The sequence below is a fragment of the Propithecus coquereli genome, unplaced genomic scaffold (assembly GCF_000956105.1).
Source record: "Propithecus coquereli isolate 6110/MARCELLA unplaced genomic scaffold, Pcoq_1.0 Scaffold2, whole genome shotgun sequence".
NCBI classification, from domain to species: Eukaryota; Metazoa; Chordata; class Mammalia; order Primates; family Indriidae; genus Propithecus; species Propithecus coquereli.
Window position 1 is genome coordinate 3,234,323 of NW_012144966.1, and position 25,005 is coordinate 3,259,327.

At 44.9% G+C, this 25,005-nt stretch overlaps 1 protein-coding gene across 1 annotated transcript in view; it reads left to right on the plus strand.

The window, feature by feature from the left end:
* Positions 1-25,005, plus strand: part of SNX31 (sorting nexin 31) — a 65,581-nt gene that overhangs the window by 19,427 nt on the left and 21,149 nt on the right. Inside the window, exons 5-9 of the mRNA XM_012643597.1 lie at positions 7,887-7,997; positions 12,033-12,123; positions 13,091-13,181; positions 16,193-16,262; positions 23,091-23,183. Of these exons, the coding sequence (XP_012499051.1) occupies positions 7,887-7,997; positions 12,033-12,123; positions 13,091-13,181; positions 16,193-16,262; positions 23,091-23,183 (456 nt within the window). The remainder of the gene's footprint in view (positions 1-7,886; positions 7,998-12,032; positions 12,124-13,090; positions 13,182-16,192; positions 16,263-23,090; positions 23,184-25,005) is intronic.

The following is a 25,005-nucleotide window of genomic DNA, read 5'->3' on the forward strand; positions in this document are numbered from 1 at the left end:
CCAGTGTATAGTACAAATATTGTCATTTTGGTGTGTGACTCAGTGAAAAGAGGACTGGGAGGCAGTGCCACAGGATGAGTGTGTGTCTGGGAGATATGGTGGGGGCGAGGGTACCTTGGTCTAAGCTGGCGTTTGAAGGGGTGGGCAGGAAGGGAAGATCGTATGCTCTAGGTGTCTTTTTTTCCCATTGGGAGAAAAATTAAACATAATAGCTGGAGGTTTGGGGAGACTAGGACTGATATTAGTGAAAGGGAAGCAGTAGCCACTTTTTATTGGGGTGGGTGTACTCCCACTGCCAGCAGACTCTTCCCTGCACCCCCTCCAGGGCCAGAGGGACTTACTGGCAGCAAGTAGATGCAGGAAACGCAAGAGAGACATGGCTGGCTTGACTTGTGGCCAGATTGCTCCTGCAGGGGTGTCGGGAGGCTGGGGGTGGACTGAGCAGTGTTCGTTTGCAGATTTGCCAGACTGTGAAGGGACCCCAAGGAGCAGAGATAAGGCAGTTTCCCCACCTGGCTGTTTTCACTGCGTTGGATCAGTGCAGCCGCCTGCTGTTTCCCATGGTCATTGCCACATAATCACCTGCTCCGGCGCTCAGCTAATCCAAGAGCATCTTCCTGCCTCTGGGGAAGGACGCACCATATTAACAACCTGACTACGTGTGACCTTCCAGGAGCCCTTCTGAGGAAAGCCGCTATGGAGGACGGCCAAAGCCAAGCCGCAACAGTGAGAGGGGTTTGGCCTCTAACGGGGCTTTTAATCTGTGTGAGGCCCAGCATTTCAGGCACAGTATCTCATTTATTCCTCACAACTTGTTAAGGGATGTGCTATTATCCCTTTTTTAGGTTAAGCAACTTGCCCAAGGACACACATCTGATTAGCTTGGGAGCTTGGACTGAGCTCCCTGCTCCATGGGTGGTGGGAGATATTTCTAGAGTGGGGGTAGCCCACCCGATCCCTCTTGTCGGTGTATCTGGACCTCCTCTGACTTACTCTGCTCTAGATTTTTGTTCTGTGATCACCTTAGAGATAAAGGGACTTTTGACAAGGCAAAATCAAAGTGTAGACTAAAGACCTTTTTACATTCCTGGTTTTTCAACTGCAGTGTTCTAGGGGCTCACGTGAAGCTACACGTTTGAGAAGAAGACTGAGAAGGCATTTGGAGTGGCTTTTGTGTGTCTGGAAAGTTAGGGGCAACTTACTTATTCAGGAAGTTTTGCAAAACTGTGTCTATGTTTGGGAGCTCTGGGAAGTAACTGTTTCCCCATATCCTCTTAAGAATATTTCCCATTTCCCTTGTAGAGAAAAGATTAGGGCTCGTCATTACCTGTGATGGAAGTTTAGAGGTTGTTGAGTGCATGTATGGGTTTTTTGGGGTAAGAAACCTCAGAAATAAGCACCAGGGCTGTCAGGCTTTCCTCCATCTCCAAGCAGAATATCAACAAAGCACACTGATCTTGAGAGGTGAAAAGATTTCTCTGGTTGTTAAATTCAATTTGAAATGAGCACATGTTTTAAAGTACGTTAAGGTGGCCCATGGTGTTGGAGAATTTTGAAGTTTCTTGAAAATGAATGCAATTTTCTCAATGTTCTCAAGTGAATTGTGCTTTTCTTCCTGATGCACCATAGATCGAGATGGCAGTTTATTTAATGTTTTGTTTTTTATACACCCCAACTCTACCAAGTTGACTTTTTCCCTCTAGTTGGTATGTTTTGGTTTTGGTTTTGTTGACCAGGCTGGAGTGCAGTGGCACGATCATAGCTCACTGCAGCCTCAAACTCCTGGGCTCAAATGATCTTCCTACCTTGGCCTCCCAAAGTGCTGGGATTACAGGTGTGAGCCACGGTGCCCAGCCTAATTATGTTTTTATATTACTTTTACATTTGGTTAATTACATAAGTAGTACATTAAAAGATTCTAGTAAAATTCAAATATTACAAATACAGCCAACTTCCTCTTTGATTACCACTCCAAACCTGTGTTTTATCTGTTTTGTACTTTTATCTCATCACATAAACATCTTTTGATGCCACTTTCTCTCGTCTTGACAATATTTTACTAAACATTTTTTTTTAATAAAAGCAAAATGCATTGTTTTAAAAGTAAAATAGTGCTAAAAAGAATTATAACAGATCTCAGCCCTCCTGAGGCAGGGACTTTCAAATCTTTTAGTTTTTCTTCAGATACTTAAAAATATGGAGGTTAATTGTGTATATCTATGACTACCTCTTATTCTTCATTTTTTTCCTAGGGATAGGGTCTTGCTATGTTGCCCAGGCTGGACTCAAACTTCTGGGCTCAAGCGATCCTTCTGCCTCAGCCTCCCAAGTAGCTGGGTATTAGCACCTGGCTATTATTCTTCAATTTTTAAACACCATCCACTGACTTTTATAGGGATGATGATTCCAGCTTTCTTGTATCACCTCTTCTACTCCTCCCTTCTCCCCAACTTTGTTGACACCACAATTTTTAAAAATTAAATCCTTAGTTACTATATGATTATTATATTATTTCCATATATATAATATGGAAATATTTTTTACTGCAGAAGCAAATAACATCTATGATTACCTTTACTTTCTTGATACCTGTTTTTTTTCCTTGAGTTAAAACTGCATCACTTAGAAGAAAAAATATGCCTAGTTGTCCTAAAATATATGACTAACTCTTTCTGTACCTATGCCAGTGCTGAAAACAGAATTTTTGCATAGTCAGGTCAGATTCTTTTTCTGGGAGATCGTACACCCGGAGTCTCTGTCTTTCTGTTGTTTAGGATGAGAGAGACTTGAGTATGTTTGCCTGCTGGTGGGCAGGAGAGACCTTGGTAACCAGTGGCACCAAGTCCTTGAGGAAGGAGAGGGTGGGACTCGATCTGGGATGCAGTGGAGGAAGGGCACCTCTGAAATTGAACATAAGACAAAGGGAAGGATTGGGTGAGGCTGCAGGCATGGTCCAAGCTTGGACCTTGAGCAGAAGTAGAGTGAGTTCCCACTTGATGTTTTCTCTGTGACTTATAGGAGGTGAGGTTAACGAGTGGGAATGAGGGAGGCGGTAGGCATGGTGAAGTCTTGGGGAAAGTGGAAAAGGCTGAAACAGATTGTGAGTCAGAATCCCACTGGGTGAGGCAACCTGTAGGAGGTGCAAGAGAGAAGGAGGAAAGAGAGGACCAGTTGCTAATCAATTTGTCTCATCCTAAGCAATGGTGAAGAGTTGGTGGCTCAATAACATTTTGCCTCTCTTGTGGAGGTTCTGCACTGAGAGGAGGTTACCTCGACCACAACCAGTGTTGTGATGTCAAAACAGAACATTGGAGACTTTAGCCTTAATGTGCTCTTCTAAAATATCTGTAGGATAACTATGCAGTGGTGAGCTAGAGACGGAGGTTGTGTATAACAACGAGCCATTTTTAAATGCTCTGTTTGAGACATCACTATGCTGGTTCTTTTTATCATCTCATTTGGCTTATTCGGAGGAATATGGCACCAAGATTATTAAATGTCCATTTGTACAGGGCACTGTTCAAAATAAATTCACCACACAATCCTACTCTGAAGGAGTTTAGCGTCTAAGCAGCCATCTAACCTGGCTTTAAACAAATTAAGTGTAAAAAAGCCAAGAGCACTCAACAAATAAACAGAGTGGATGAGGTGGAGATCAACTCCTTCCATATGAGTCAGGCCTTTTTCAATTGCACAGGACAAAATCACAAGAAGGAGATTTACTCATTTAACAGAAAGGTCATGGAAGTTTGGCTGGCTCCTTCACACCCCTGCCCCAGCCCTGCTTTCCTCTCTTGTCAACTCCATTCTTTGCTGCCCTCCATGTCGTGGTAAAAATGGCCATTTGCCTCAAGATTAGCAGTACAAGATTAGCTGAAGGTGAGTACCCCACCCTTCCTTCCTCCTCCTTTCTAAGGGAGGGAAGATTCCAGTGGACCAGGCAACCTGTAGGATGCACTAGAGAGGGGAAGGGAGGAAAGTGAGGGGCAGAGACCCACTGATTTGTCTCACCCTGCCCCATGGCAGAGTTGGGTGCCCTATGAACAGTGTGAGGACATCGGAAGGTTTTAAGCAAGAGAGGGACATTTTTAGGTTTGTGTTTTAAAAATATTTCTCTGGCTCCTGTGTGGGGAGTGCTCAGTAGGGGGAAAGAATGGAAGCAGGGAGACCTGCAGGAGGCCATCGCGGCAGTCCAGGACAGAGGAGACGTCCGCCAGGTCTCAGGTGATGGTGGGAGATGGAGGGAAGAAGGTGGACTTGAAACAGTCCAGAATGTGAAGCATGCAGGACTCAGAACGCGATCGGGTGTGAGTGTTGAAAACACCTTCCTGAATATTTTCTAGGCTCCTTCCTTCTTAGCTGTTGCCACTAAGTCAAATCTAAGATATGTCATTTCCTCCCCATTCCTACTGCTAACAAAAACAGAACGGTACAGCTAGCGTTTGAGTGTTGGTGATGGGTGCTGCTCTAAGTTCCACATGCATCATCTCCTTGAATTCTCACCTCAGCCCGACAAGGTAGGCACTGTTATCATCCTCAGGTTAGAGCTGAAGGGCCGAGGCAGAGAGAGGGGAAGTGACCTGTTCACACAAGGTCACACGCAGTGAGTGACGGAGCTGGGCTCGGAGCCCAAGCAGTCTGCCCTTTGGGTTGTGTGTTCCTAGCCCAGTCCCTCGGTACCTCGTGTGCAGATGGCAGCTGCCAACTTCTCTGGGGTCTCCCCCTCCTTCAGTGTCTCTTCTAGTCTGTTTGCACCACACTGCCGAACAGATCTTCCTATAACTTCGTTTCTCTTCTTCCATGTCCCTGATCCAGAACCACCTGGCTCCCTTTTGCCTCTTTAATCAAATCCTCGAGTCTCTGATTTCAGGGCCATCTGCAATCTGACCCATTCAGCCAGTCTGATCTGCTTCCTCACTTTCCTTTTGCAGAAGGATTTAATACATATATGCATTTATGTCATTTTTAACTATTTATATAATTTAGATATTTTATCAGTCTGCAATATGGTTTGAATTGGGAGTTGCATGGAGATATTATAACATAAATTAACACTAGGCTCTCCTTTAGAATCTCATCATAAAGCAGCACCATTCTTCCCATTTGTTTTGAACTTTTCCCCTGAGGTGACAGATGTTGTGAGTCTAGGCCGAAACCTTTAAAGACCCAAGACGTAGGCAACAATGTACCTGGAAAGGGCCTATGTGGAACAATTGCTCTGGGGAAACAATCTCCTTGCCCCTGACTACCTGTGTCTCAGCTTGGGGGCCCACCAGTCAGTTACCATGTTTGCAGGGGAACTCGGGAAATCTTTTAAAACCACCCCGGGAAGCTCAGAGTGGAAGAGAAGATGTGAAGAAAGTGGCCTGAGGTCGCGTGAGGGGCTCAGGCCTGCACGCTGGGGGAGAGAAGCCAGCAGTCGGACGTTCTGTTGAAGGGCTCTGCATGGTTCTCAAAAGCCGCCAGGAAGTGAGCTGTCCTAGCGCTGGAGTGGGAAGGGAAAACCTGGCAGGGGGTCCCTGGTTCGCTGATTTGGAGCCCAAGCAAGAAGCCACAGGATTATTGGAGAGTTACAAAGGTGGCGATCTAGATTTTCTCTTCTAAAGTACTTAGATTCAGAATCGCAGAAACTTAGTCACTGTATGTATGGGGGGGGATTAAAATTTAAAGTCAAACTTCCCCTTTGATAACAAAGTCAGGAAAATAAGCCTGTCACTAATGCGATTAGCGTTCTGAGGTGCCTGGGCAAGGGGACTGTGTTGCTGGAGCCCCTTGGGTCCCTACAAAGCCCAAGGCCTGATCTGTCGTGTCTGTGAGTGGTCAGGAGGGCGAGGGAGGGGAGGCGTTGCCTGTGGAGGGGGAAGGCTTGCACCTAGTCGGCTTACCCGAGCCCCAGCTCCACGGTCCCCAAACAATCCTCTGATTGGTCATTAGGATCTTCCCTCCCCCGTCCCGACACCCAGAAGGAGGTGACCTGGGCTGGATGCAAAGATTCTGGTCAGTAAAGAGACACCCTCCCCCACCCCCACCCCCACCGCGTTACTAGTATTCGGGCTTCTATAGCAGTCTCCGAACACAGAAAATGATTTCGCTCCTTTCCCCTTCTCCCGAGGATGTCCCGTGACTATACCATTCTAAACGCCTAGGAGAGAAGTTATTCATGGCAGGCAATGGATGCCTTGGGGCATTAGGGTTTAATCCTCTCAGGGAACTGGGATGAGAAGGGCTGTGACCTTAATCAGAAGGGATGAAGCAAGTCTGTGCACTGACAGGATCCTGTCTGGGAGATGCTGAGAACTGTCCACCCCAGATGCCACCACCTTGTGAGGCCCCTTTCGGGCAGCCACTGGCCTCTCTAGGCCACGCCTCCTCCAGGATCCCTCTCCCTGGGGTAACTGGAGCCTCAGCCCCAGGCTTCTCTGAACTCTGATGGCTTCTCTGAACTCTGATGGCTTCTCTGAACTCTACAGTGTCTCTAGCCTGTCAACAGTACAGAGTACTCCATCCCCAGAAATTTGCAGGTCCCCAGATTTGCTACTGCTCTAGGGCCTGACCTTCCCCTCGCAGAATACAGAGCCCAGGCACAGCTGTGTGGGGCTGGGGGTGTCACGCCCTCAGATGGACACTCACTCACTGGATGGTGACTTGGACTTGCTTCCCCGTGCTGGCTGCATAGTTCATGCAGTTCAGATTTTTGCTGTAACAGAATCATAAACTACTGCATATCTTGGTGTGGCATGATAAAAAACACACTTGATCTTTATCCCCAGTCCCTGGCACAGAGCTCCTAAAATCCTAGGAATTTCCTTAGTGATAGGAGTATCTTTTGTTAGTCCTAACAAGTACCTTTCGACCTTACCTGAGTTTATGCTAATGACTTGAATTTTGGCTGGGGGGCTCCTAGGTAGTTTCAGGATGGGGACTGGTCCCCTGAAAGACCGGGACAGGATTAGTGAGTTGGAACTTTTAGCCCCACCCCCGCCCTCAACCTGGAGAGGAGAAGGGGCTGGAGGTTGAGTTCAATCGCCAATGCCAGTGACGTGATCAAACATGCCCACATAACAGAACTCCACAAACACTCCTAAGCGATGCGGTTTGGGGAGCCCCAGGTGGGTGAACATGTGGAGGTGCTGGGAGGGTGCTGCGCCCAGAGAGGGCATGGACGCTCCACGCACGCCCCCAGGCCCTGTGCACTTCTTCTGCTGGGCTGTCCCTGAGTTGTATCCTTTATAACAAGCCAGTAGTCCTAAGTAAACTGTTTCCATGAGTTCTGAGTTGTTCTAGCAAATTACCAGACCTGAGAGGAGGTCATGGGAACCCCTGAATTTGTACTCGGCTGCACAGAGATGTGGGTGGCCCAGGCACCCCATTTACAGCTGGAGTCTGAAGAGGGGCAGCATCATGGAACTGAGCCCTTTAACTTGTGGGATCGGATGCTAATTCCAGGTAAATCGTGTCAGAATTGAATTGAACTGTTGGACACCCACTTGATGTCCAAGAATTGGAGAATTGGGCCATGAGGAAAAGCCTCAGATGTTTAGTGTCAAAAAGGATCTAAGATACAGACTTTTATTCAAAAATGAGAATGTTAATTCTGAAACTTAAGTATGTGGATGATTTTATCAAAACCTTTTTCTCCAAAATGGATACTCTATTGTTTATTTGGAAATTATTCAACTTCATGTCATTGTTTTGCCTTGGCCCCTCTTCACCCCCACTCTGCCCTCCCAGAGCAACCCCCACTGCTGCCTGTTCACTCGGGGCGGCATGTGCAGCTTTGGAGGGTGGTATGGAAGTTTACTTTGCTTTCCTTTTGCCTATAGAAACTAATACATACGTTCAATGAACTCACTTGTGGTCTTACTTTGCTTTCCTTTTGCTTATAGAACACATTTAACATCGCTACCAAGAAAGCGTCTCTGGATGTATTTCTGCCGGATGGAAGGAGTACTGAAGTCGAAATTCTAACATCAGATACTGCTGAAAGAGTCCTAGAGGTAAACTGTGTTTAAACTCCAGCTCCAGAACTGAATTTAGGAATAATTTTGTTTGCAAAACAGGGCCTAGGATATGGCTACCTTCCAGAAGCTTCCTGCCTGTTGTTTTACCCTATGGATGCAGAGGTGCTGGCATCTCCCAGGAGACCTACCAAGGAACCTGAGACACAGCCAGTCCTCCAGGGACTCTTTGCTTTTACCCTTCCTATGGGCACCAATTTCCCAGAGATCTCTTAGGTGCGTCCCCCAGCTGCTGTCACCTCCCTGGAACTTAGCCAGGGATACGGCCCAGGAATGTGCAACATGCTTTATTACGGGATGTCCCATGGTTGAGAGCAGGCAGTGGTGTGAGCCTGGCAGAGTCTGAAACAGATTCTACCCAGGTGGGCTGGTGATGGTTCCTGGCAGAGGGCGACAGGGTGTTTCTTGAAGGCCTCTCTTTCCCCACAGAAAAAAACCCTGAAACCGACGCTCTGCTGGGTCTAATTCTGGGTGCACAGGGCCAGACCTGAGTTTCCATCAGCTCTCTGAGGACTAACGAAATCAAGACCCCGGGCCATGGAGGGGAACTGTCTCCTCACGCCCACATCGAGCTCCCAGGGCCTTTTCCTTTGGAAGATTTTAGTTCTAACCCTCCAGTGAAACATGCAAGAGAGAATAAAAAGTTATAAACATGAAGAAGTTAGAAAGTTCCTAGGACTTTTCAAAGGACAGAACGTTCTGGTGCTGGGGTTGTGGTATCTGACCCCTTCCGAGCCGGGAGAGGGAAGCGTTCCCATATGGGCGCTGCGCTCCCAGGCCTGCCTTTACCTAAGCGTCTGTCTCCTCTTTCCAGCCTGGAGGTTCAAGCCTGCCTGTGCCCTCCTGGCCTCAGTGGAGCAGTTTGCATCTCCAGATTAGGAAGCACCCTTTTTCTAGATCTTAGTCCTGCCCAAGGATGATTATTTTGGTCCTGTCTTCCTAAAGTCATCATACATACCCTGTCCCAGCTTTTCTTGGCTTCTGTATTCCCCACGTGGTTGAATGGTGCCTGCAGCATCTCCTTGCTGAGGCCATTCATTGACAAGTTCTAGGCTCCTCCTCCTCCATCCTCCAAGTGCTGCTGATCCTGTGTCCCAAACCTCTCACACTCATCACCTCTCCGTTTCTTCCTCTCCATGACCAGGCCCCGACCTCAGCTCCATCCCTCGTCATTTCTTACCTATATTTCTACAGCTGCCCCTAAAGTCATCTCCCTGCTTCCAGTCTTGCTAATCTTCTATACTGATTTCCAGAATAATTTTTCTAAAAAGCATCAAAGGCCCTTGATGCTCGATGGCGTTTGCACTCAAAATAAAAACCACAAAAACACAGTTCCCTACATTGGCCAGGGCCTACAAAGTAGGAGACGGACACAGAAATGAAGGAGAAGGAGCGTGGGGTCCACACACTCAGATGCATCTAGGGCCAGGCAGGTAGCTCAGGGGGGCAGCTGCAGGATGGAAGATAACTTGGACACCCTGCCCGAAGGCGTCCTGGTTGTCATGTTTTCACACTGGGCTTGCTGGCCAAACTAGACACACCTGCAGGAAAGCGTGGTCGTGGTGGTCATTTAGCATCTCCTATCTGCTGGGCTTAGGATGAACCCTGGATTCCGATTACAGCCATATACCACGTAACGACGTTTCGGTCCGTGTTGGACTGCATGTGCAGTGGTGGCCCCATAAGATTATAATATCGTGTTTTTCCTGTACCTTTTCTATGTTTAGATATGTTTAGATACACAAATACTCACCATTGTGTGACAATTGCCTACATTAGTACAGTAACACGATGTACAGCTTTAGCAATAAGCTAAACCATACGGCCTGGCGGTGCGGTAGGCTATACCATCTAGGTTTGTGTAAGTTCACTCTGCGATGTTCACACAACAATGAAATGGCCTAATCACGCATTTCTCAGCACATATCCCTGTAGTTAAGTGACGCAGGACTGTATAGTGCTTCCACGTAGAGGCTGTGTGAGTTTGGGTAAGCTACTTTACCTTTAAGCAAGTACAGTGTCTAAGTAATTATAAAAATAGTTCATGTTCCATAATATGGTTATTGATCATTATTGATATTGTTATTGATATCAGAGGGAGTGCTGAATAAGCAGTGAGTGGGGCAATACCTCTAGAGTACCATCTGTTTTGTCCATTTAACTTGAAACTAATACATACGTTCAATGAACTCACTTGTGATCTTAGAAAAACAAGCTTTCTCTCTTCCAATCGCGTTGGCTTGTGAGAAACTAAACCCGAGACATTGGCATCATCAATTCAGGTACGTTAAACTGGAGGCCCTACCCTAGAAGTGGTAGTTTCCATAAAAGGTCAAGCGAGCACTTGGCCAGGCACAGATGTGAAGTTCCTTCCAGGGGCTGGGAAATTCTCTAGCTTGCATAAAACCATAATTTAAATTTTCTCATTAAAAATCATCTTCTACATCTTAAGCATACTCGCCGCCATGCTCACCTTGCTTCCTCCACTTCACCTCACCCCCATCCTGCCTGTTACTTTTTAATTGGCTCATTAAGGGCTGGCAGCAGGCTAAACTCTAGCACTACTGTAGAGTTACTGGTGGTGCTTGTGTTTTGAATCATCTTAACATTTGCTAAGAGAGAAAATATTATTGTCTCTTTTGCTGACACTCACTGCTCTCAAAAGAGTTTGTATTTACATCTTTCTAATCCCAAAGGCTTCCCTGTCCTCCTTTTTGTCCCTACTTTTCTCTATCTGCCTTGGCATGTAACCTTGTTACTTTCATGAAATGGATCAGAAAAGAGAGAGATCTGATTGGAGTGGACAGGGGTCAGATTTACTGCAGGAAAGATGTCTTTCCTGCGCTGTTACCTACCACACACAGTCACCCCTGCACACAGAAGAGCCCTGCGTTTCGCTTTTGGGTGTTTTGCAAGGGCGTGGCGGGGAAAGTGAAGTAGAAAGAAGGGGAATGGGAATCACGTCTAGTGAAAGCTGAGAAACTGTTTCTGGGCGTTTCTTTATTTTCAAAGCTATGCTGAGAACACCCGCTCATACCAGCCAGCTAATCAGACTGCCTTCCGGGGTAATTTGCAGATCTCTGACAAGAAAATACCCCTTTGAGCCTGGTATTTTCATGACTGCCACCTAGAGAACCGGGAGCCATGGTCAGAGCATCATTACAGTGCCGGGGAGGCAGATCCTTGCGTGTTATAGAGGTGATTTAGCAAGTTAAGACTGGAAGTGCAAGGAAATTATGAGAGCCCAGTCTTAAAGAGGGGCCAGACTGGGAGGGTGGCAGGGAGATAGCCTGTGGTCGGGTGGAAGTTCCTACTAAGGGAAGCTGAATGGATGTACAACGGTGTGAAGTTACAGCCTGAAGACCAGATGGTAAAAATGAAACGACTGGTGTCGAAATGAAAGCCGTTTGATGTAAAAGCCGAAGAGGAAAGCGAAATGCAGGCAGCCCGTGCCTGGCATCTGAGGTTTTCATGGAGCAAACGTCACAGTAAATTACCCTAGACCATCGCAGGAAGCATCAAAGAGAAGTAGGCCTGAGTGTCAGAGGTGGACAGTAGCAGGAGCACGTTGGTATGCCAGCTGGGCAGTGACCCTTTCCTGACTGTCTTCTAATCCAGCCTGCAGAGGGGCAAATTAGTGTGCACACTCTGGGGGCAGATATCACAGAAGGACAGATGTTCATGGGGAATGGCTACTGAAGGCTGCTGCCCTCCACAGGACAATAAAGACCAAAATGACCCAGGAGATGTGTTCACATCCAAGGTGGGATAACCAGCCTCTGCCCATTGTGGTGGGACTGATTTTTATTTTCCTTGCTCTAATTTTTTATATTTCTAAATTTTCTAAAATAAGTATGTACCAATTTTAGATTCCAAAAAGCTTTCTTTGAGTGTCTACTAACCCATGAGAGCAGTTTTTATTGATGTGCACAAGCAATTTCCAATTCTGCATGTCAGTTAGGAAGCACGGTGGATACTCCTAACCTTCTCCCTTTTGCTTGTCTTTGGTTAAAGGTGGTGGCACGCAAAATCGGACTGTGTCGGGAGCTCTTGGGCTACTTCGGCCTCTTTCTCATTCAGTTTTGCAAGGAGGGCAAGCTCTCTGGTAAGAATGAAAGAAGGAATGAGGGCAGCCGGAGGATGGGTGTGTAGGTGTGAGCAGGAGCTTGGCCCACGGGGTGGGGGAGTCACAGCAGGGGCCAGTCGACCCCCACGGTGTTGTCCCTACTACTCTTTTGGCCCCTGGGGCAAAGGCTTGCAGAATGGAAGGTTGTATCCTTGTTCAGGGAGAGCTGGGGCCAAGCAGCTCCAGAACGGTAGCGGTAGCACCGTTGGGAGCAAGACCTCAGGCCATTCCAGTAACTGCATTTCCTCTGCACTCCCAGTCCCAATCCTGGTGTCCCTCTCACCTTTACCCTGGGCCTGGCCACTGGCACCAGCCATGCCACGCCCTCCCGGGGATGGAGTGCTAGACTCCAGGTGTCAGGACCTCCCACCACAGCATGATTTCTCCTTGTTAAGGAATATTCGTTATAAAATAGATGATAGAAATAAGTTCTTAGATTCTTAAAAAAAGCCGTAATGAGATAGTGTAAGAAGACAGTCTAATTACATAGATTTTGCTTTTCTCTACAGTGTATTTCTAGATGTTACAAATTTGTTCCTTTTTTAGTTGTGAAATGGTATCAGGAATATTAAAGTAATTTACATATGTCCTCAAGAAGCTGTGGGGAGGTGGTTTGAGCTGAAAGTTAAAGGGTTGGATAGTGGCCGGGCCCCTGGGCGCTATGATGTGCTGGAGAAAGCGCTGGATGTCTCTGGACCTATCTCTTCATCTATAGCATGGTGTGAAATATCCCCCACTCGAAGGGCTGGTATTTTATGAGGATCAAATAATATTTATTCTTCGAATGAACTTCAGAAAGTTAAAAATTACATCCAAATGCAAGAGGATATTCTTATCGTGGTTTTATTCTTTCCAATAATAATGATTTATTTTCTCATCTGAAAGCTGCTGCATGTGAACTCTTTGTGCTTTTCAAGCAGTAAGACTGCCTCTCCCCCTTCTCTAGTTGTGAAAAAACTGGCGGACTTTGAACTTCCTTATGTTAGTCTCCGAAGAAGTTCCGAAGTGGAGAACTGTAAAGTTGGCCTCAGAAAGTGGTGAGTAGATACTTGAGTCCAGAAGGCCTTTGAGGACATCTCGCTACATCCTGCTCATGGCCCGCTGACAGCTGGAGACCACAGACTCCGGGAAGGTCGTAGGGAAAGCAATGAAGACGAGAGGGTGAAATGAACCAGCATGCTTGTCCTGCAGAATAGGATGTTAAGGAGGACTTTCCCTGGTCTCAGGTGAATGCTCCAGGGGTATTAAAATGAGGATGGCTGCCGTCTATTCTACTTCTCTACTGAAAGGCAATCAAGACGGCAAGGCTTGAAAAAACAGGGGCAGGCCAGGGGACATGGATCGAAGCAGGTAATGGCGATACATTGCTGGCCATGGGTTTGCTTTGGAATGGATTACTGACTGCATTCATGGAAAGAATTGGTTGGTTATTACAAGCAGATCTGATTCACCTGTTGAAGTGTGGCATTCTCTGAAGGCAAAGGGTGGATTCAGCCAATTTGCAGTGAATTTGAACTCTAAGTGTTGGGCTTACATTCGTAAAGGATATGGACCAGGGCCACCCATATTCCTAGGACATGTGTCTCTCTGCAGAAAATACTATCATTTCCGCCAGAAATAGGGAGTCCTGTGGAGAACAAGGACACTCACCCACTCCCAGTCCTGTAATCTGCAGTTCCCAGTGTTTATTATCATGATTATATCACATTGCTGCTTAGGTTCACTCCCACCCAGACCACTTATTCTGTACTCTGAGTACAGAAGCTTTAACAAAAGGCATTTTGAAATCTAGGAATAGCAGTTAACTTGGCCTTGCTAGAGCCCCAGTTTGTGGCTTTGAATTTTGGAAGGATGTTTCCAGCAAAGCTAGAAGTTTGTATACTATTGTTCAGAAGTACTCTGAGAAATAGTCAACATCTTGTGGCATGGAACCCTGAGAAAGACAAAAGGACTCAGTTCTATTTAAGTGTTTAGAGAACAGTGTTCTAGAAGCTGCTTACACTAAGGTGATGGCTGAGCACACTTGTTCCTGGGATCAGAGTATGTGACTCTAAGTCCCAGCTCTCTCAGTTTTAGCTGTATAACCTTAGCCAAGTTGTTCAAGCTCTTTAGGCCTCAGTTCCTGTATCTGTTAAAATGGGAATAATAGTGTTTACATCATAGGATTATTGTGAGGGTATAATAAAGTAATCCCATATGTCCAATACATTTTGGTCATGTTTGTTACTGTCATATTGATGATAACGATGATTATAATAAGCAAAAAAAAAAAAATCCCTGGAGCATAGATTTTTTTTGCTCATGAGCTTTCCTGAAAACTTGAGATCAAAGTTCAGATGAGGATGCTGTTCCTTACCTGGCAGCTTGAATTAGAAATTAGGCTTTGCATATGTCTTCATTAAACAGGTAAATTCTAGATGATAAGTGCAAGATAAAACATCTACCCAATCATAAGCCAGCGTCTCAGATCCAGGCAGATGGGCTGTGCTCGTGGGAACCTCTGTGTTAGAGCTGAGGACCAGGACCCATAAAGGGAAGAACCTGGCGTAGGATTCCGCAAGTGCTTCGTCCTCTTTCCAGAAGGAGGCCTTGCTGGGTGGAAGCAAGGGGGCTAGCTCCAAAAGCTACACAGTTCCCGGCAGATGAGGCCTCACAGTAAGGTCTAGTTGGAGTCTTTAGGATTTTTCTTTGAGAATTCTCTGGGTGCATCTCTCCAGTGATATGTGGTTACTTCCAGACGAGAGGGTGCCTGCCCTGGCCTCTCGAAGGCCCAGTCTGGGATGAGTCAGGGGCTCTATAAGTCTCTCATGCAACAGTTGCTATTCTTTGCACACAGGGGCCTCTGGGATGTGTGAGTATGTAGCTAAATGGAATGCCATGTGGAACCCTGACTTTCCTGGTGGTCTAAGCCAACCCCATCAGCCTGTTCCCCCTATGCTTCTGAGGGTAGCGACTCTGCTTACCTCTGCCTTCTGGTTGGCTATAGATCAGCCACAGTGCACCCCTTCCTGACAGTTTTTGTCCCTTCCTAACATGCTACCATGCTTATGCAGTAACTGATTTCAGTTCATCCTGGTGATTCTGGATCCAATGGACAGACATGGAGCCCCTGCCGTTTGCAAGTCACTCTGCCAAGATGCAGAGGGGCAACTCAGGATAGGACCCAGCCCCTGGGCTCAGGGGTCTTCACATCTGGTGTCAAGAAAAGTTGCTCAGAGCAGTGGTTGGGATAAACTCAGGGTGCTGAGGAAGCACAGAGGATGGGTGGCCAACACAACGTTGGGGAGTAGGGACTAGAGGAGGGGCCATTGCATGAGGTTTGCAGAGAAAGGCAGATCAGTCAGGGAAAGAGGTCAGCCAGGGCAGTGGTCTTCCAGGCAGGGAGAGAGGAGAGGAAGCATGGTTGGAAGGCAGTGCTGGGGGTGTGGATGGTGAGAGATGGGACTGGAAGTGAGAACAGGAGCTGTCCCACAAAGGGTCTATAGGTCATGGAAGCAGGAAAGGCAGATGATCTAACTCCAGGGCTATGAGAGTCTCAAGGGTTACTCCGGAGAGACCACTGTGGTTAGGATGTGGAGTTTGAGGTTGAGGGCACACGACTGGGGCAGAAAGCCTGGGGAGGAGGTTACCAGAGCAGCTCAGGCAGTGAAGGTGGCCTGGGTGCGGGGTGGCGAATGTGGGGGTGGGTCCATATGGGGAAGATGACTCTGCCAATTACTGGGGCAGGGGAAAGGGAATCCAGGACTTGGCGGCCAAGAGGGAGGCTGAATGTGAACAGAGATATGGACTATTCCCCTAAAGCTTTTTTTTTTGTTTTCATCTTTATTCTCAGAACCCACCAGGCAAGAGCTAACAGTGTAAAGAAATCAGGAAAGAAAAGAGGTGGAGGGACACCTTGAAGGTGGCCAAGTATAGATAGGGGTGTGGCTTTGTTAGAGAGGCGGCCCTGCTCCACAGGGTAGAGGGCTACCGCTTTCGAAGGCACTCTCTCCCAGGTGTGCGCATTTCCGCGCCATACGAATTCATCTAACGCTCCTTAATGACGCAGGTATATGGATCCATCCCTCGACACCATGCTGATGGACTGCAGAGTGGCTGTAGGCTTGCTCTACATGCAGGTGAGCGTCACCAAGAATTCTCAGAAGACCATGCGTATAGGCCGTTTTGGTTTGGAATCATTACAAAAAATTGTGGTAGCTAATAATCCTATCTCCATACCTAGAATAGGCAAATTCAGAGAGACAGAAAGTAGAATAGAAGTTTCCAGGGGCTGAGGTGAGGCAGGAAGGAGAAGTTATTATTTAATCAGTGTAAGTTTTTGTTGGGTACTGATGGAAAGTTTTTAGGTATAGATAGTGGTGATGGTTATTGTGAATGTATATAATGCCACTGATCTGTACACTTACTTATGAGTAAAGTGGTAAATGTTATGTTGTATATATCTTACCATAACTAAAAAAAACAAAAGAAGTAGAGGAGTTCAGAGAGAGGGTTAAAAAATAATTCTACCTCTGTTTTAACAATTGCTGTCTGAATTTGCAGCTGAAACTCTGTTATTTAGGCTAATTTGATGTGAACCTAGAAAGGATATCCCTGATCATTTAAAGTCACCCATGATCCCTGAATTTCACTCTAGTATAACCCTCTTTTCCCTGAGCCAACAAGCAGCACACCTGCCCTGGGGGCCAACTTCCTGGGCCCGTGGCCCGTGCAGTTGTGTAGGGCGCTGTGCTTGTTTAATGCTCTGCTGTTGCCATCTTGAAATTCTTAATTATTTTTGAACAGGGATCCCACATTTTCATTGTCACAGGTAGGGCCTACACATTATGTAGTTGGTCCTGCCTACCCCTATCCCCCAACCTCCTAAAAAATAAATTTAGAGGCTGGGCGCGGTGGCTCACGCCTGTAATCCTAGCAGTCTGGGGGGCCGAGGCGGGCAGATCGTTTGAGCTGAGGAGTTCGAAACTAGCCTGAGCAAGAGCGAGACCCCGTCTCTACTAAAAAATAGAAAGAAATTAATTGGACAACTAAAAATATATAGAAAAAATTAGTCGGGCATGGTGGCGCATGCCTGTAGTCCCAGCTACTCAGGAGGCTGAGGCAGGAGGATCGCTTGAGCCCATGAGTTTGAGGTTGCCGTGAGCTAGGATGACGCCACAGCACTCTAGCCCAGGCAACACAGTGAGACTCTGTCTCAATAAATAAATAAATAAATAAATAAATTTAGAGCTCAGCCTCCTTTCCCCTCCCCTGTCTGGTATGGCGAAGGTTCTGCCAAGCGGTGGAATGATACAGCCATGACACACCCACCACGTTGCACCACCGCAGCTCTCCGCCTGCTTCACCAGCTGCCCAGAGTGCTCACGCTCACCACGCCAGCATGCTCAGAGACCTGGTGCTTCCCAGGCCCAGCCTGACGATTCCGGAAGGGAGGCTCAGAAACTTCTTTCAGGGAGCTCCCTCAGAACATCCCACGGTCAGTCGAGCAGCAGACGGGGGCCGGGTCACATCCCCGCCAAGGCTACCTCCAACTCAGGAGGGAGAATTTTGCAGAGAGGGGAGAGATGGTGCGTCAGTCATTAATTTTAATGAGCTTTTTAAGGGGACAAGGTAACAACAGTACCTACTGTAGTACTTTGGGTGTAACAAAACGGGCAGTGGGTGGATTTTGGTGCTGTGGCTTATTAGAAGGCATAGAAAGAACCCCAGCGCATACTTCCTTAGGGGACTTTTTAAGAGACCAAGACCACAAAGCGCTTCTAAATTCTAAAGAGGCAAATCAAAATATCACTTAATAATTGTTTAATATTCACTATTATATTTTTATGGCCAGAATATAGCTTGAATTCATTTCATATTACACTTTGATCCGTATATACTCATGTTTGGTGTACCCACATTATGTGAGTTGGAGCAGAATTTACTGTTTTAAATGTTCATCAAAGCTCATCGCCATTGTATCCTTGCTGTTATGACACATTATTGATTGTGTCTGGTTTATTTCATGTCACATCCTTGGTTGAGAATACAGCACTTAATTTTGATATCGTTCCTGTGGGAAATTCAGTCTTGATGGCATGGCTTCCAGGCCTCATTGTGATGCGAGGTCAGAACTGCCAGCCCCATGCTGTGACTTATTTTTTCTTTTTTTAACTGGAGTATTCCAGTGAGGACTGGAAGACCTGCTAGACAAAGTCTAAAAGAGCTGTAACACTTGCTGTGACTTTTTAATCTGTCTTCATTAAGGAGTTGTAAACCAGAGAGAAATAGATGATGGTATTTCCTCTGCTCGCAGCTGGAAAAAGGGTGGCTTCATGGAAAGCTCACTGAATCGCAGTTTCAGAAAGGAAGTCCGTCCCCTGCTCTGCCACTAGCCCTCTCTCTGTATGGCCTTGGGCCAGCCACTTCATCCTTCTGAACCACCATGTCTCCCTGTTAAGTAAGGAGGTTGAACTAATAGTCTCTAAGTTTCTCCCAGCTTTAATAGACTATTATTTGAACCTTGGCTCTTCGCCTGGCAAAATCTTCAAAATACTATAGTTGCCGTCATAATAGTCTTTACCATTATCACCACCATCATGACGATCATTCCCGGAGCCTGAGTGGAGTTACTGAGAGTCAAAAGGCAGCCCAAGCTCTGCAGGAGAGTCAGGGCCACAATTGCTGCCTCCTTTGGGAAGCCCTCCTTGGCCTTCCTCAGAAGAAAGCGCCTTCCTCCCTCCCTGCTCCGGCGGTGTTTTGTCTATATCCTCTGTTATAGCGCTTCTCCCCCAGCCTTGTTAATACCAGTTCACCCGCTTTCTCCCCCACCAGACTCTGAATGGCCAAGGACAGAGACTGCGTCTCCTTCCCCTGTGCCCTGGAGAATATGTGAATGACCGAGAGGCAGCCATCCTTTGAAAAGTTAACACAAAAAGCTCTGATGAATTCTGATAAATAATGGAGTCATTATAATTAACTATGAGAAGACATCCTTTTGATTTTCTAAAAGCAGATGTACCTGAGGCTGTCCAAGGAGTCAAGTGGATTCTCCCAACCTGAATCCTTTCCTCTCTCTCTCTCTTTTTTTTTACATGATGTTAAATTTACATAAGCATTCTCCTTTTTCAAATTGAGTGACATTAACAAAATGAGAGATTGCATTTAAAAGTATAAATTTCTGGGTTTTCTCTAAAAATTTGAAGGCTCAGTCAATTCTGGGTCTGCGTTTCAGCAGAGCCACTGCTGGCCCATACAGTGAGTTTGTACAAATTAGAAAAATGTGCCTCCTGCTCCATGGGGGGCCGAGCCCCACACTGGGGCTTGTGGCTTGGTGAGGGGAGTGGGGCTGACCTTTAGCCTCCTAACACTCCCGTGGCCTCGTGCCCCTGTGCGGGCACATACGTCCCTGGCCGTCCTCTGCCATGCTTCAACCAGCCAGAGCCAAGTGGCCAATGCCTTTCTTTGATAAGCAAGCACATGTTCTCCGTTTCTCACCACTGTGCCGGCTGTGGAGGCCACTGCAGTGCGTGTGATTGAAGCTCATGAAAACCATGGCTTATGTTATTTCACTCGATTTTTTAAAATTAGGTTCCGTGTAAGTCCCTGTCAACCAGTCTTCAGGGAAGGAGCCATAGAACTGAGTAGAGACATTTGTCTAGACTCGACTCACTGTCTGCACCAACTTGGAGCAAGGTGCTAAATATAGATGACTTGTGAACCCATAATCAGGGTCAACTCTTTTCAAAGGTAGTGACACAAAAACAATTGTGTTACCTCTGCTGTGGGACATTTAAATCTCTGTGTTTGAGGATCCTGGTCTCCTAGGGATGACTGACGTATCTTTGGTCAGTGCTCACCGCCGTGAGTCCTGTTTAGCCACGCCTTCTCTCTGACTGTTGCCCTGAGCTAACAGTCCTTATGGGGTTCTGACATCAGGTGGAGTTCGGGAGAGAAAAAGTGTTTAGTTCTTCGTGCCCATGATGATTCCTTTCTGGTGTGGTGTGGTGTGTTCTGACAACAGTTGGTGGCAAGGAGAAAGCCTTGGGGTGGGTACTGCCTGCCTGGTAGGAATCCAGTGGCTTGGGGTTAGCGCTTAGATCTGGTTTAATCTAACTCCTGCCGCTTACTTGCTGGGTCATCTGAAACGTCATAACCTCTCTGAACCTCAACTTACCTATCTATAAAATAGTGGTAATTTTTACCATCCCACTGCATATAGTAGTTATCTGAGGTCTCACTTTCCATGGTTTTGGTTACCTGTGGTGAACCACGGTCCAAAAATATTAAATGGAAAATTCCAGAAATAAACCGTTCATAACTTTTAAGCTGTGTGCTGTTCTGAGTAGCGTGATGAAATTTCATGCCATCCCGCTCCATCCCATCCAGGACATGAACCCTCCCTTTGACCTGCGTATCCACTATGTATATGCTGCCCACCCGTTAGTCACTTCGTACCCATCTCAGTTATCAGATCGACTTATCTTGGTATCGCCCTGCTTGTGTGCAAATAACCCTGCTTTTACTTCATAATGGCCCCAAAGTGCAAGAGCATTGTATCTAATTTATAAGTTGAACTTTATTGAAGTTATGTATATAGAGGAAAAAACAGTATATATAGAGTTTCGTACTATTTGTGGTTGCAGGCATCCACTGTGGGTCTTGGAAGGTATCCCCCAAGGAAAAGGAGGCACGACTGTAGTTGGTGAGAAAAAAGTCAGTGAGAAAATCTATCTAAAACAAGTTCTCAACAGATATTATTTTTCTTCTAAATCCTTTTCCCTCAACCTGAACAGCAGTATCCAAAATGTATTTAGCTTCTTGAATATTCTCTTCTCTTAGAGACAAAGCATAACCTACCAATATCACTGAGGGACGCAACACATAGACTTACGTGCAGACAAAGGTGCAAATAAGCACCTGATAATTGGCAAAGAACTATTGAGTGTTTGCTGTATGCAGAACACTGGACAAGATTCACTGAGGCGAAGGTCACAGGGTCTTCCCTTGAGGGACTGACCGTCCAGCTGAGGAACAGTGGCCGATTCTGTTAGATCATGATAAACCACAGTAGCACAGCCTGTGTGTGTGCAGCCGATGAGATGTACCGCTAATGCCAGAGCTGCCCCGGGGCCAGGCCAGCTAAAGGGGAAGGGCACGGGGTGCCAGCAGGAGGGGGAAGCTCGCAGGAGGAGGGCCTAGCAGGGAAGGCAGACAGCAGACAGTCTTTGTCATGTCCATGCTTCATTCCGCTCCAGAACAACTCGGATGAGCTTCCACAGGGGGTGGTTGTCTTCCAGGCCCTTTCTGTCTTTGAGCCCAGTATTGCTCTGCTTAAACCTGCAATGGATTAGGAAACAACTGAGAAGCCCATTAAGGATTTGGAGTTTGGGGACAGTTGGCCGTTACCCAAAGCTGACCAGACAGTGGCCAACAATATATTCCATTTTAATTTTTTAAAAATTGCAAAATTTGTTTTCATCTTATAAAAAATTTGCAAATATGGAAGAGCTCAAAAATGAAATGTCACCTTAAATCTTAACCATACACTCAAACTGTTGACTTCGTTGATGTGTTTATTTCATATATATTTCATTTATAAGCGCATTCATTGCCTTGACTCATAAGTATGCATACAAAGTTTTTGTTGTTCTGTTTTATATTTATTTTTTGGTTTATAAAAATATAAGGTCTACTACTATACTCCTATTTTGTAACTTGATTTTTTATCAATAATTCACAGCCTTTTCCCATGTGGTTAAATGTTCTGTATAATTTTTAATGACAGCATAGTCTATTATTTGGTTATGCCCAAACTCATTTACCTATTTTTGGGCATATCATATCATCTCCTACCTCACAGAGTGGCTGTAATGACTGACTTGTTTTGGAGCACTTAGAACACAGCCGAATGCATAATAAGCACTATTCGTGTGTCTGCCACTATTAATAAGTTGAAAATTTTTAGTATAAACAGTAACAATTATGGCCTTATCAACAATTTTTTACCACATCAATGTTTATGAGTCAAATGTATTTGTCATTTTGGGGTCTTTTTGTTTTTTGTTCTTTTTTTTGAGACAGAGTCTCACTGTGTTGCCCGGGCTAGAGTGCCGTGGCATCATCCTAGCTCACAGCAACCTCAAACTCCTGGGCTCAAGCAATCCTTCTGCCTCAGCCTCCCGAGTAGCTGGGACTACAGGCATGCGCCACCATGCCCGGCTAATTTTTTCTATATATTTTTAGTTGTCCGATTAATTTCTTTCTATTTTTAGTAGAGATGGGGGTCTCGCTCTTGCTCAGGCTGGTTTCGAACTCCTGAGCTCAAAGGATCCGCCCGCCTGGGCCTCCCAGAGTGCTAGGATTACAGGCGTGAGCCACCGCGCCTGGCCAGGGTCTTTTTGTTAATTGCCAATACATATCTTTTGTCCATTTTCCTACTGGAAATGCTTACATTTTTTCCTTTTGCTTTATATAAATATTAATTCTTTGCTATATATGATGCAGTCATTTTCCCTGGTTTGCCATTTCATTTAGTTTTGTTCTTGGTGGTCTTTATGTACAGAAGTTTTATATTTTCAGGTAATTATACATTACTATTCCTTAATTATGACATTTTGGTCTTTGTATCTTAAAAAGATATTCCCTATCTCAAAATCAGATAAAAATATTTTTTTCTAGTTCTCGTATGGTTTTTTACATTTAAATCTTTGATCTATCTGGAATTTACTTGATTGGGTAGTGTGGGGAAAAGCTAATTTTATTTTCTTTGTCAAGTGTTGCCAGTTGTCCCCAAATTAGCTGTTCTTCCTAACCCACTAATTTAAAAAGTAACCTTTCTAACATGTTGAATCCTTAAATGTATGTCCACTTGGGTCTGTTTTTATAGCCCTTCATACAGGTATGTTTTTGTCAGATTAATTAATTTCTGCTAAGATTACTAATTTTACAATTTATGTTGTTTTAAGGCAATACAGGACATTGAAAAAGGATGGGCCAAACCCACACAGGTGCAGAGGCAGAAATTAGAGGCTCTCCAGAAAGAAGACGATCAAACAAAGGTGAATCAAATGTTGTACCAAGGGAGTTAAAGAAACATATTAGATTTGACCTGTTTCTATAATTTATAAACCCAAGCACTGAAAGTAAGACTCTTTAAAAATAACAATATCTTCATTGATTTTTCTGATTATAGAATTAATAAAAGCTTATTGTTTAAAGATTCTCAAAAATACAATCATTATATAGTGAGTCCTTTCCTATGTTAATTAATATAGATTCTCAGCATAATTTTTAGCGACTACAGAGTATTGCATTTCATGGTTGTGTTATCATTTGGTGAACCATTTTTCTATTATTGGAAGTCAGGTTGTTTCTCGCTGTTGCTTCTATAAATCACTTTGGCAGAGAGCACCATGGGGCCCGGGACTGTGTCTAATTTATACACACTGTGCAGTCACAGCACCTGGTACAGTTCCTGGCTGAATTCCCTGTGCACTGCAGCCAACATCCTGTCTTTGAGTGTGTGTTCTATTATTCCTCAGCATATATTTCTAAACATCCATTTTTAAAGCTTCCATAAAGGTGGTACCAACTCACACACCTCCTGCCCCCAAGCAGTGAATATGCATCTGACAAGACGTATTTTAACAGAAGAAATAGCCTTGGCTTCTTTGTGTTGTGTTTTTAAAATTCTTTTGACTTTGCCAGTGTTCACAACTTCAGCATTGATTTTGAACAAAATACAACTAATATTTAGAGGACTTATTTATACTTACATTGACACAGAAAGTAATTCTTCAAGGGCTCCTTTTACCTTTTGAGATTTTTATTGATGGGCTAAAAAAAAAAGAAAGAAAGAAAAGAAAAAGGAAAAATGCACATACTGCCACTATTGAATACTTTTCCCCCCTGGTGTTCTACCTCAGCTTTGTCACAAAAACTTTGGAGTTCAGTTTTTCCGTGTATTTGTAAATGTTTACAATTGCAGCTTCTATTTTGATGGGTAGAATATTGCTGCTACTTCGGGCACAATTACAAATTGTGTATATACCACAACCAGTTCTAAGCACATTATCTGCCCTGTAAACTTCTTAATTTAGTAAGAATATTATTTTCATCATGCTCTCCCTAAAAGTGTATTGTATTTTTTCCAAAAAACAAATTTTATCTTCTATGATAAATGTTTTACCTAAATTTATATTATTCATTATAATGCTCTTTTTAAAACTTTACTTGAATACATAAATTAGGTGAAAAAAGTTAAATCATTATTGAAATTAGCTACTTTTTCTGAAAGCATCTAAGCTTTTTCTGAAAGCGTAATGCTGGTATATATCCAACATTATTTGTGTGTGAAGTTCTTCTCCTGATAATGGAGTAAACACATTAACAGCTATTATTTTACTTTATGTACATGTACAATAAATCTTGGAATTGAAAATATGTGAAATTAATTTAAAGAAGAATCATCTGATCTAAATCAGAGTTAGGCTAACTATGGCCCATGAGCCACTGTTTTTATAAATAAAGTTTTATCAACACATAGTCATGCTCATTCATGTATTGTCAAAGGCTGCTTTTCTGCTACAGTGGCAGAGGTGAGTAGTTTCAACAGAGACCATATGCCCGTGAAGCTTAAAATATGGCTCTTTACATAAAAGTTTGTCAACCCCAATCTAAATGAAAATATGTAAACATACTTTCTGCAGCTATATACATTAAGTTGTCTTTTTCAGGTACAATCTTCTTATTTCTTCTTAATTTTTCAAGCAGATAATCCTTGCAGATTTCCGTCTTCTGATTTTCATATAGTTAGTGATATCACAACACCCCTTTGTTGAATGGCAAATACCAACAATCATTTTAAATAAGTTACTTATT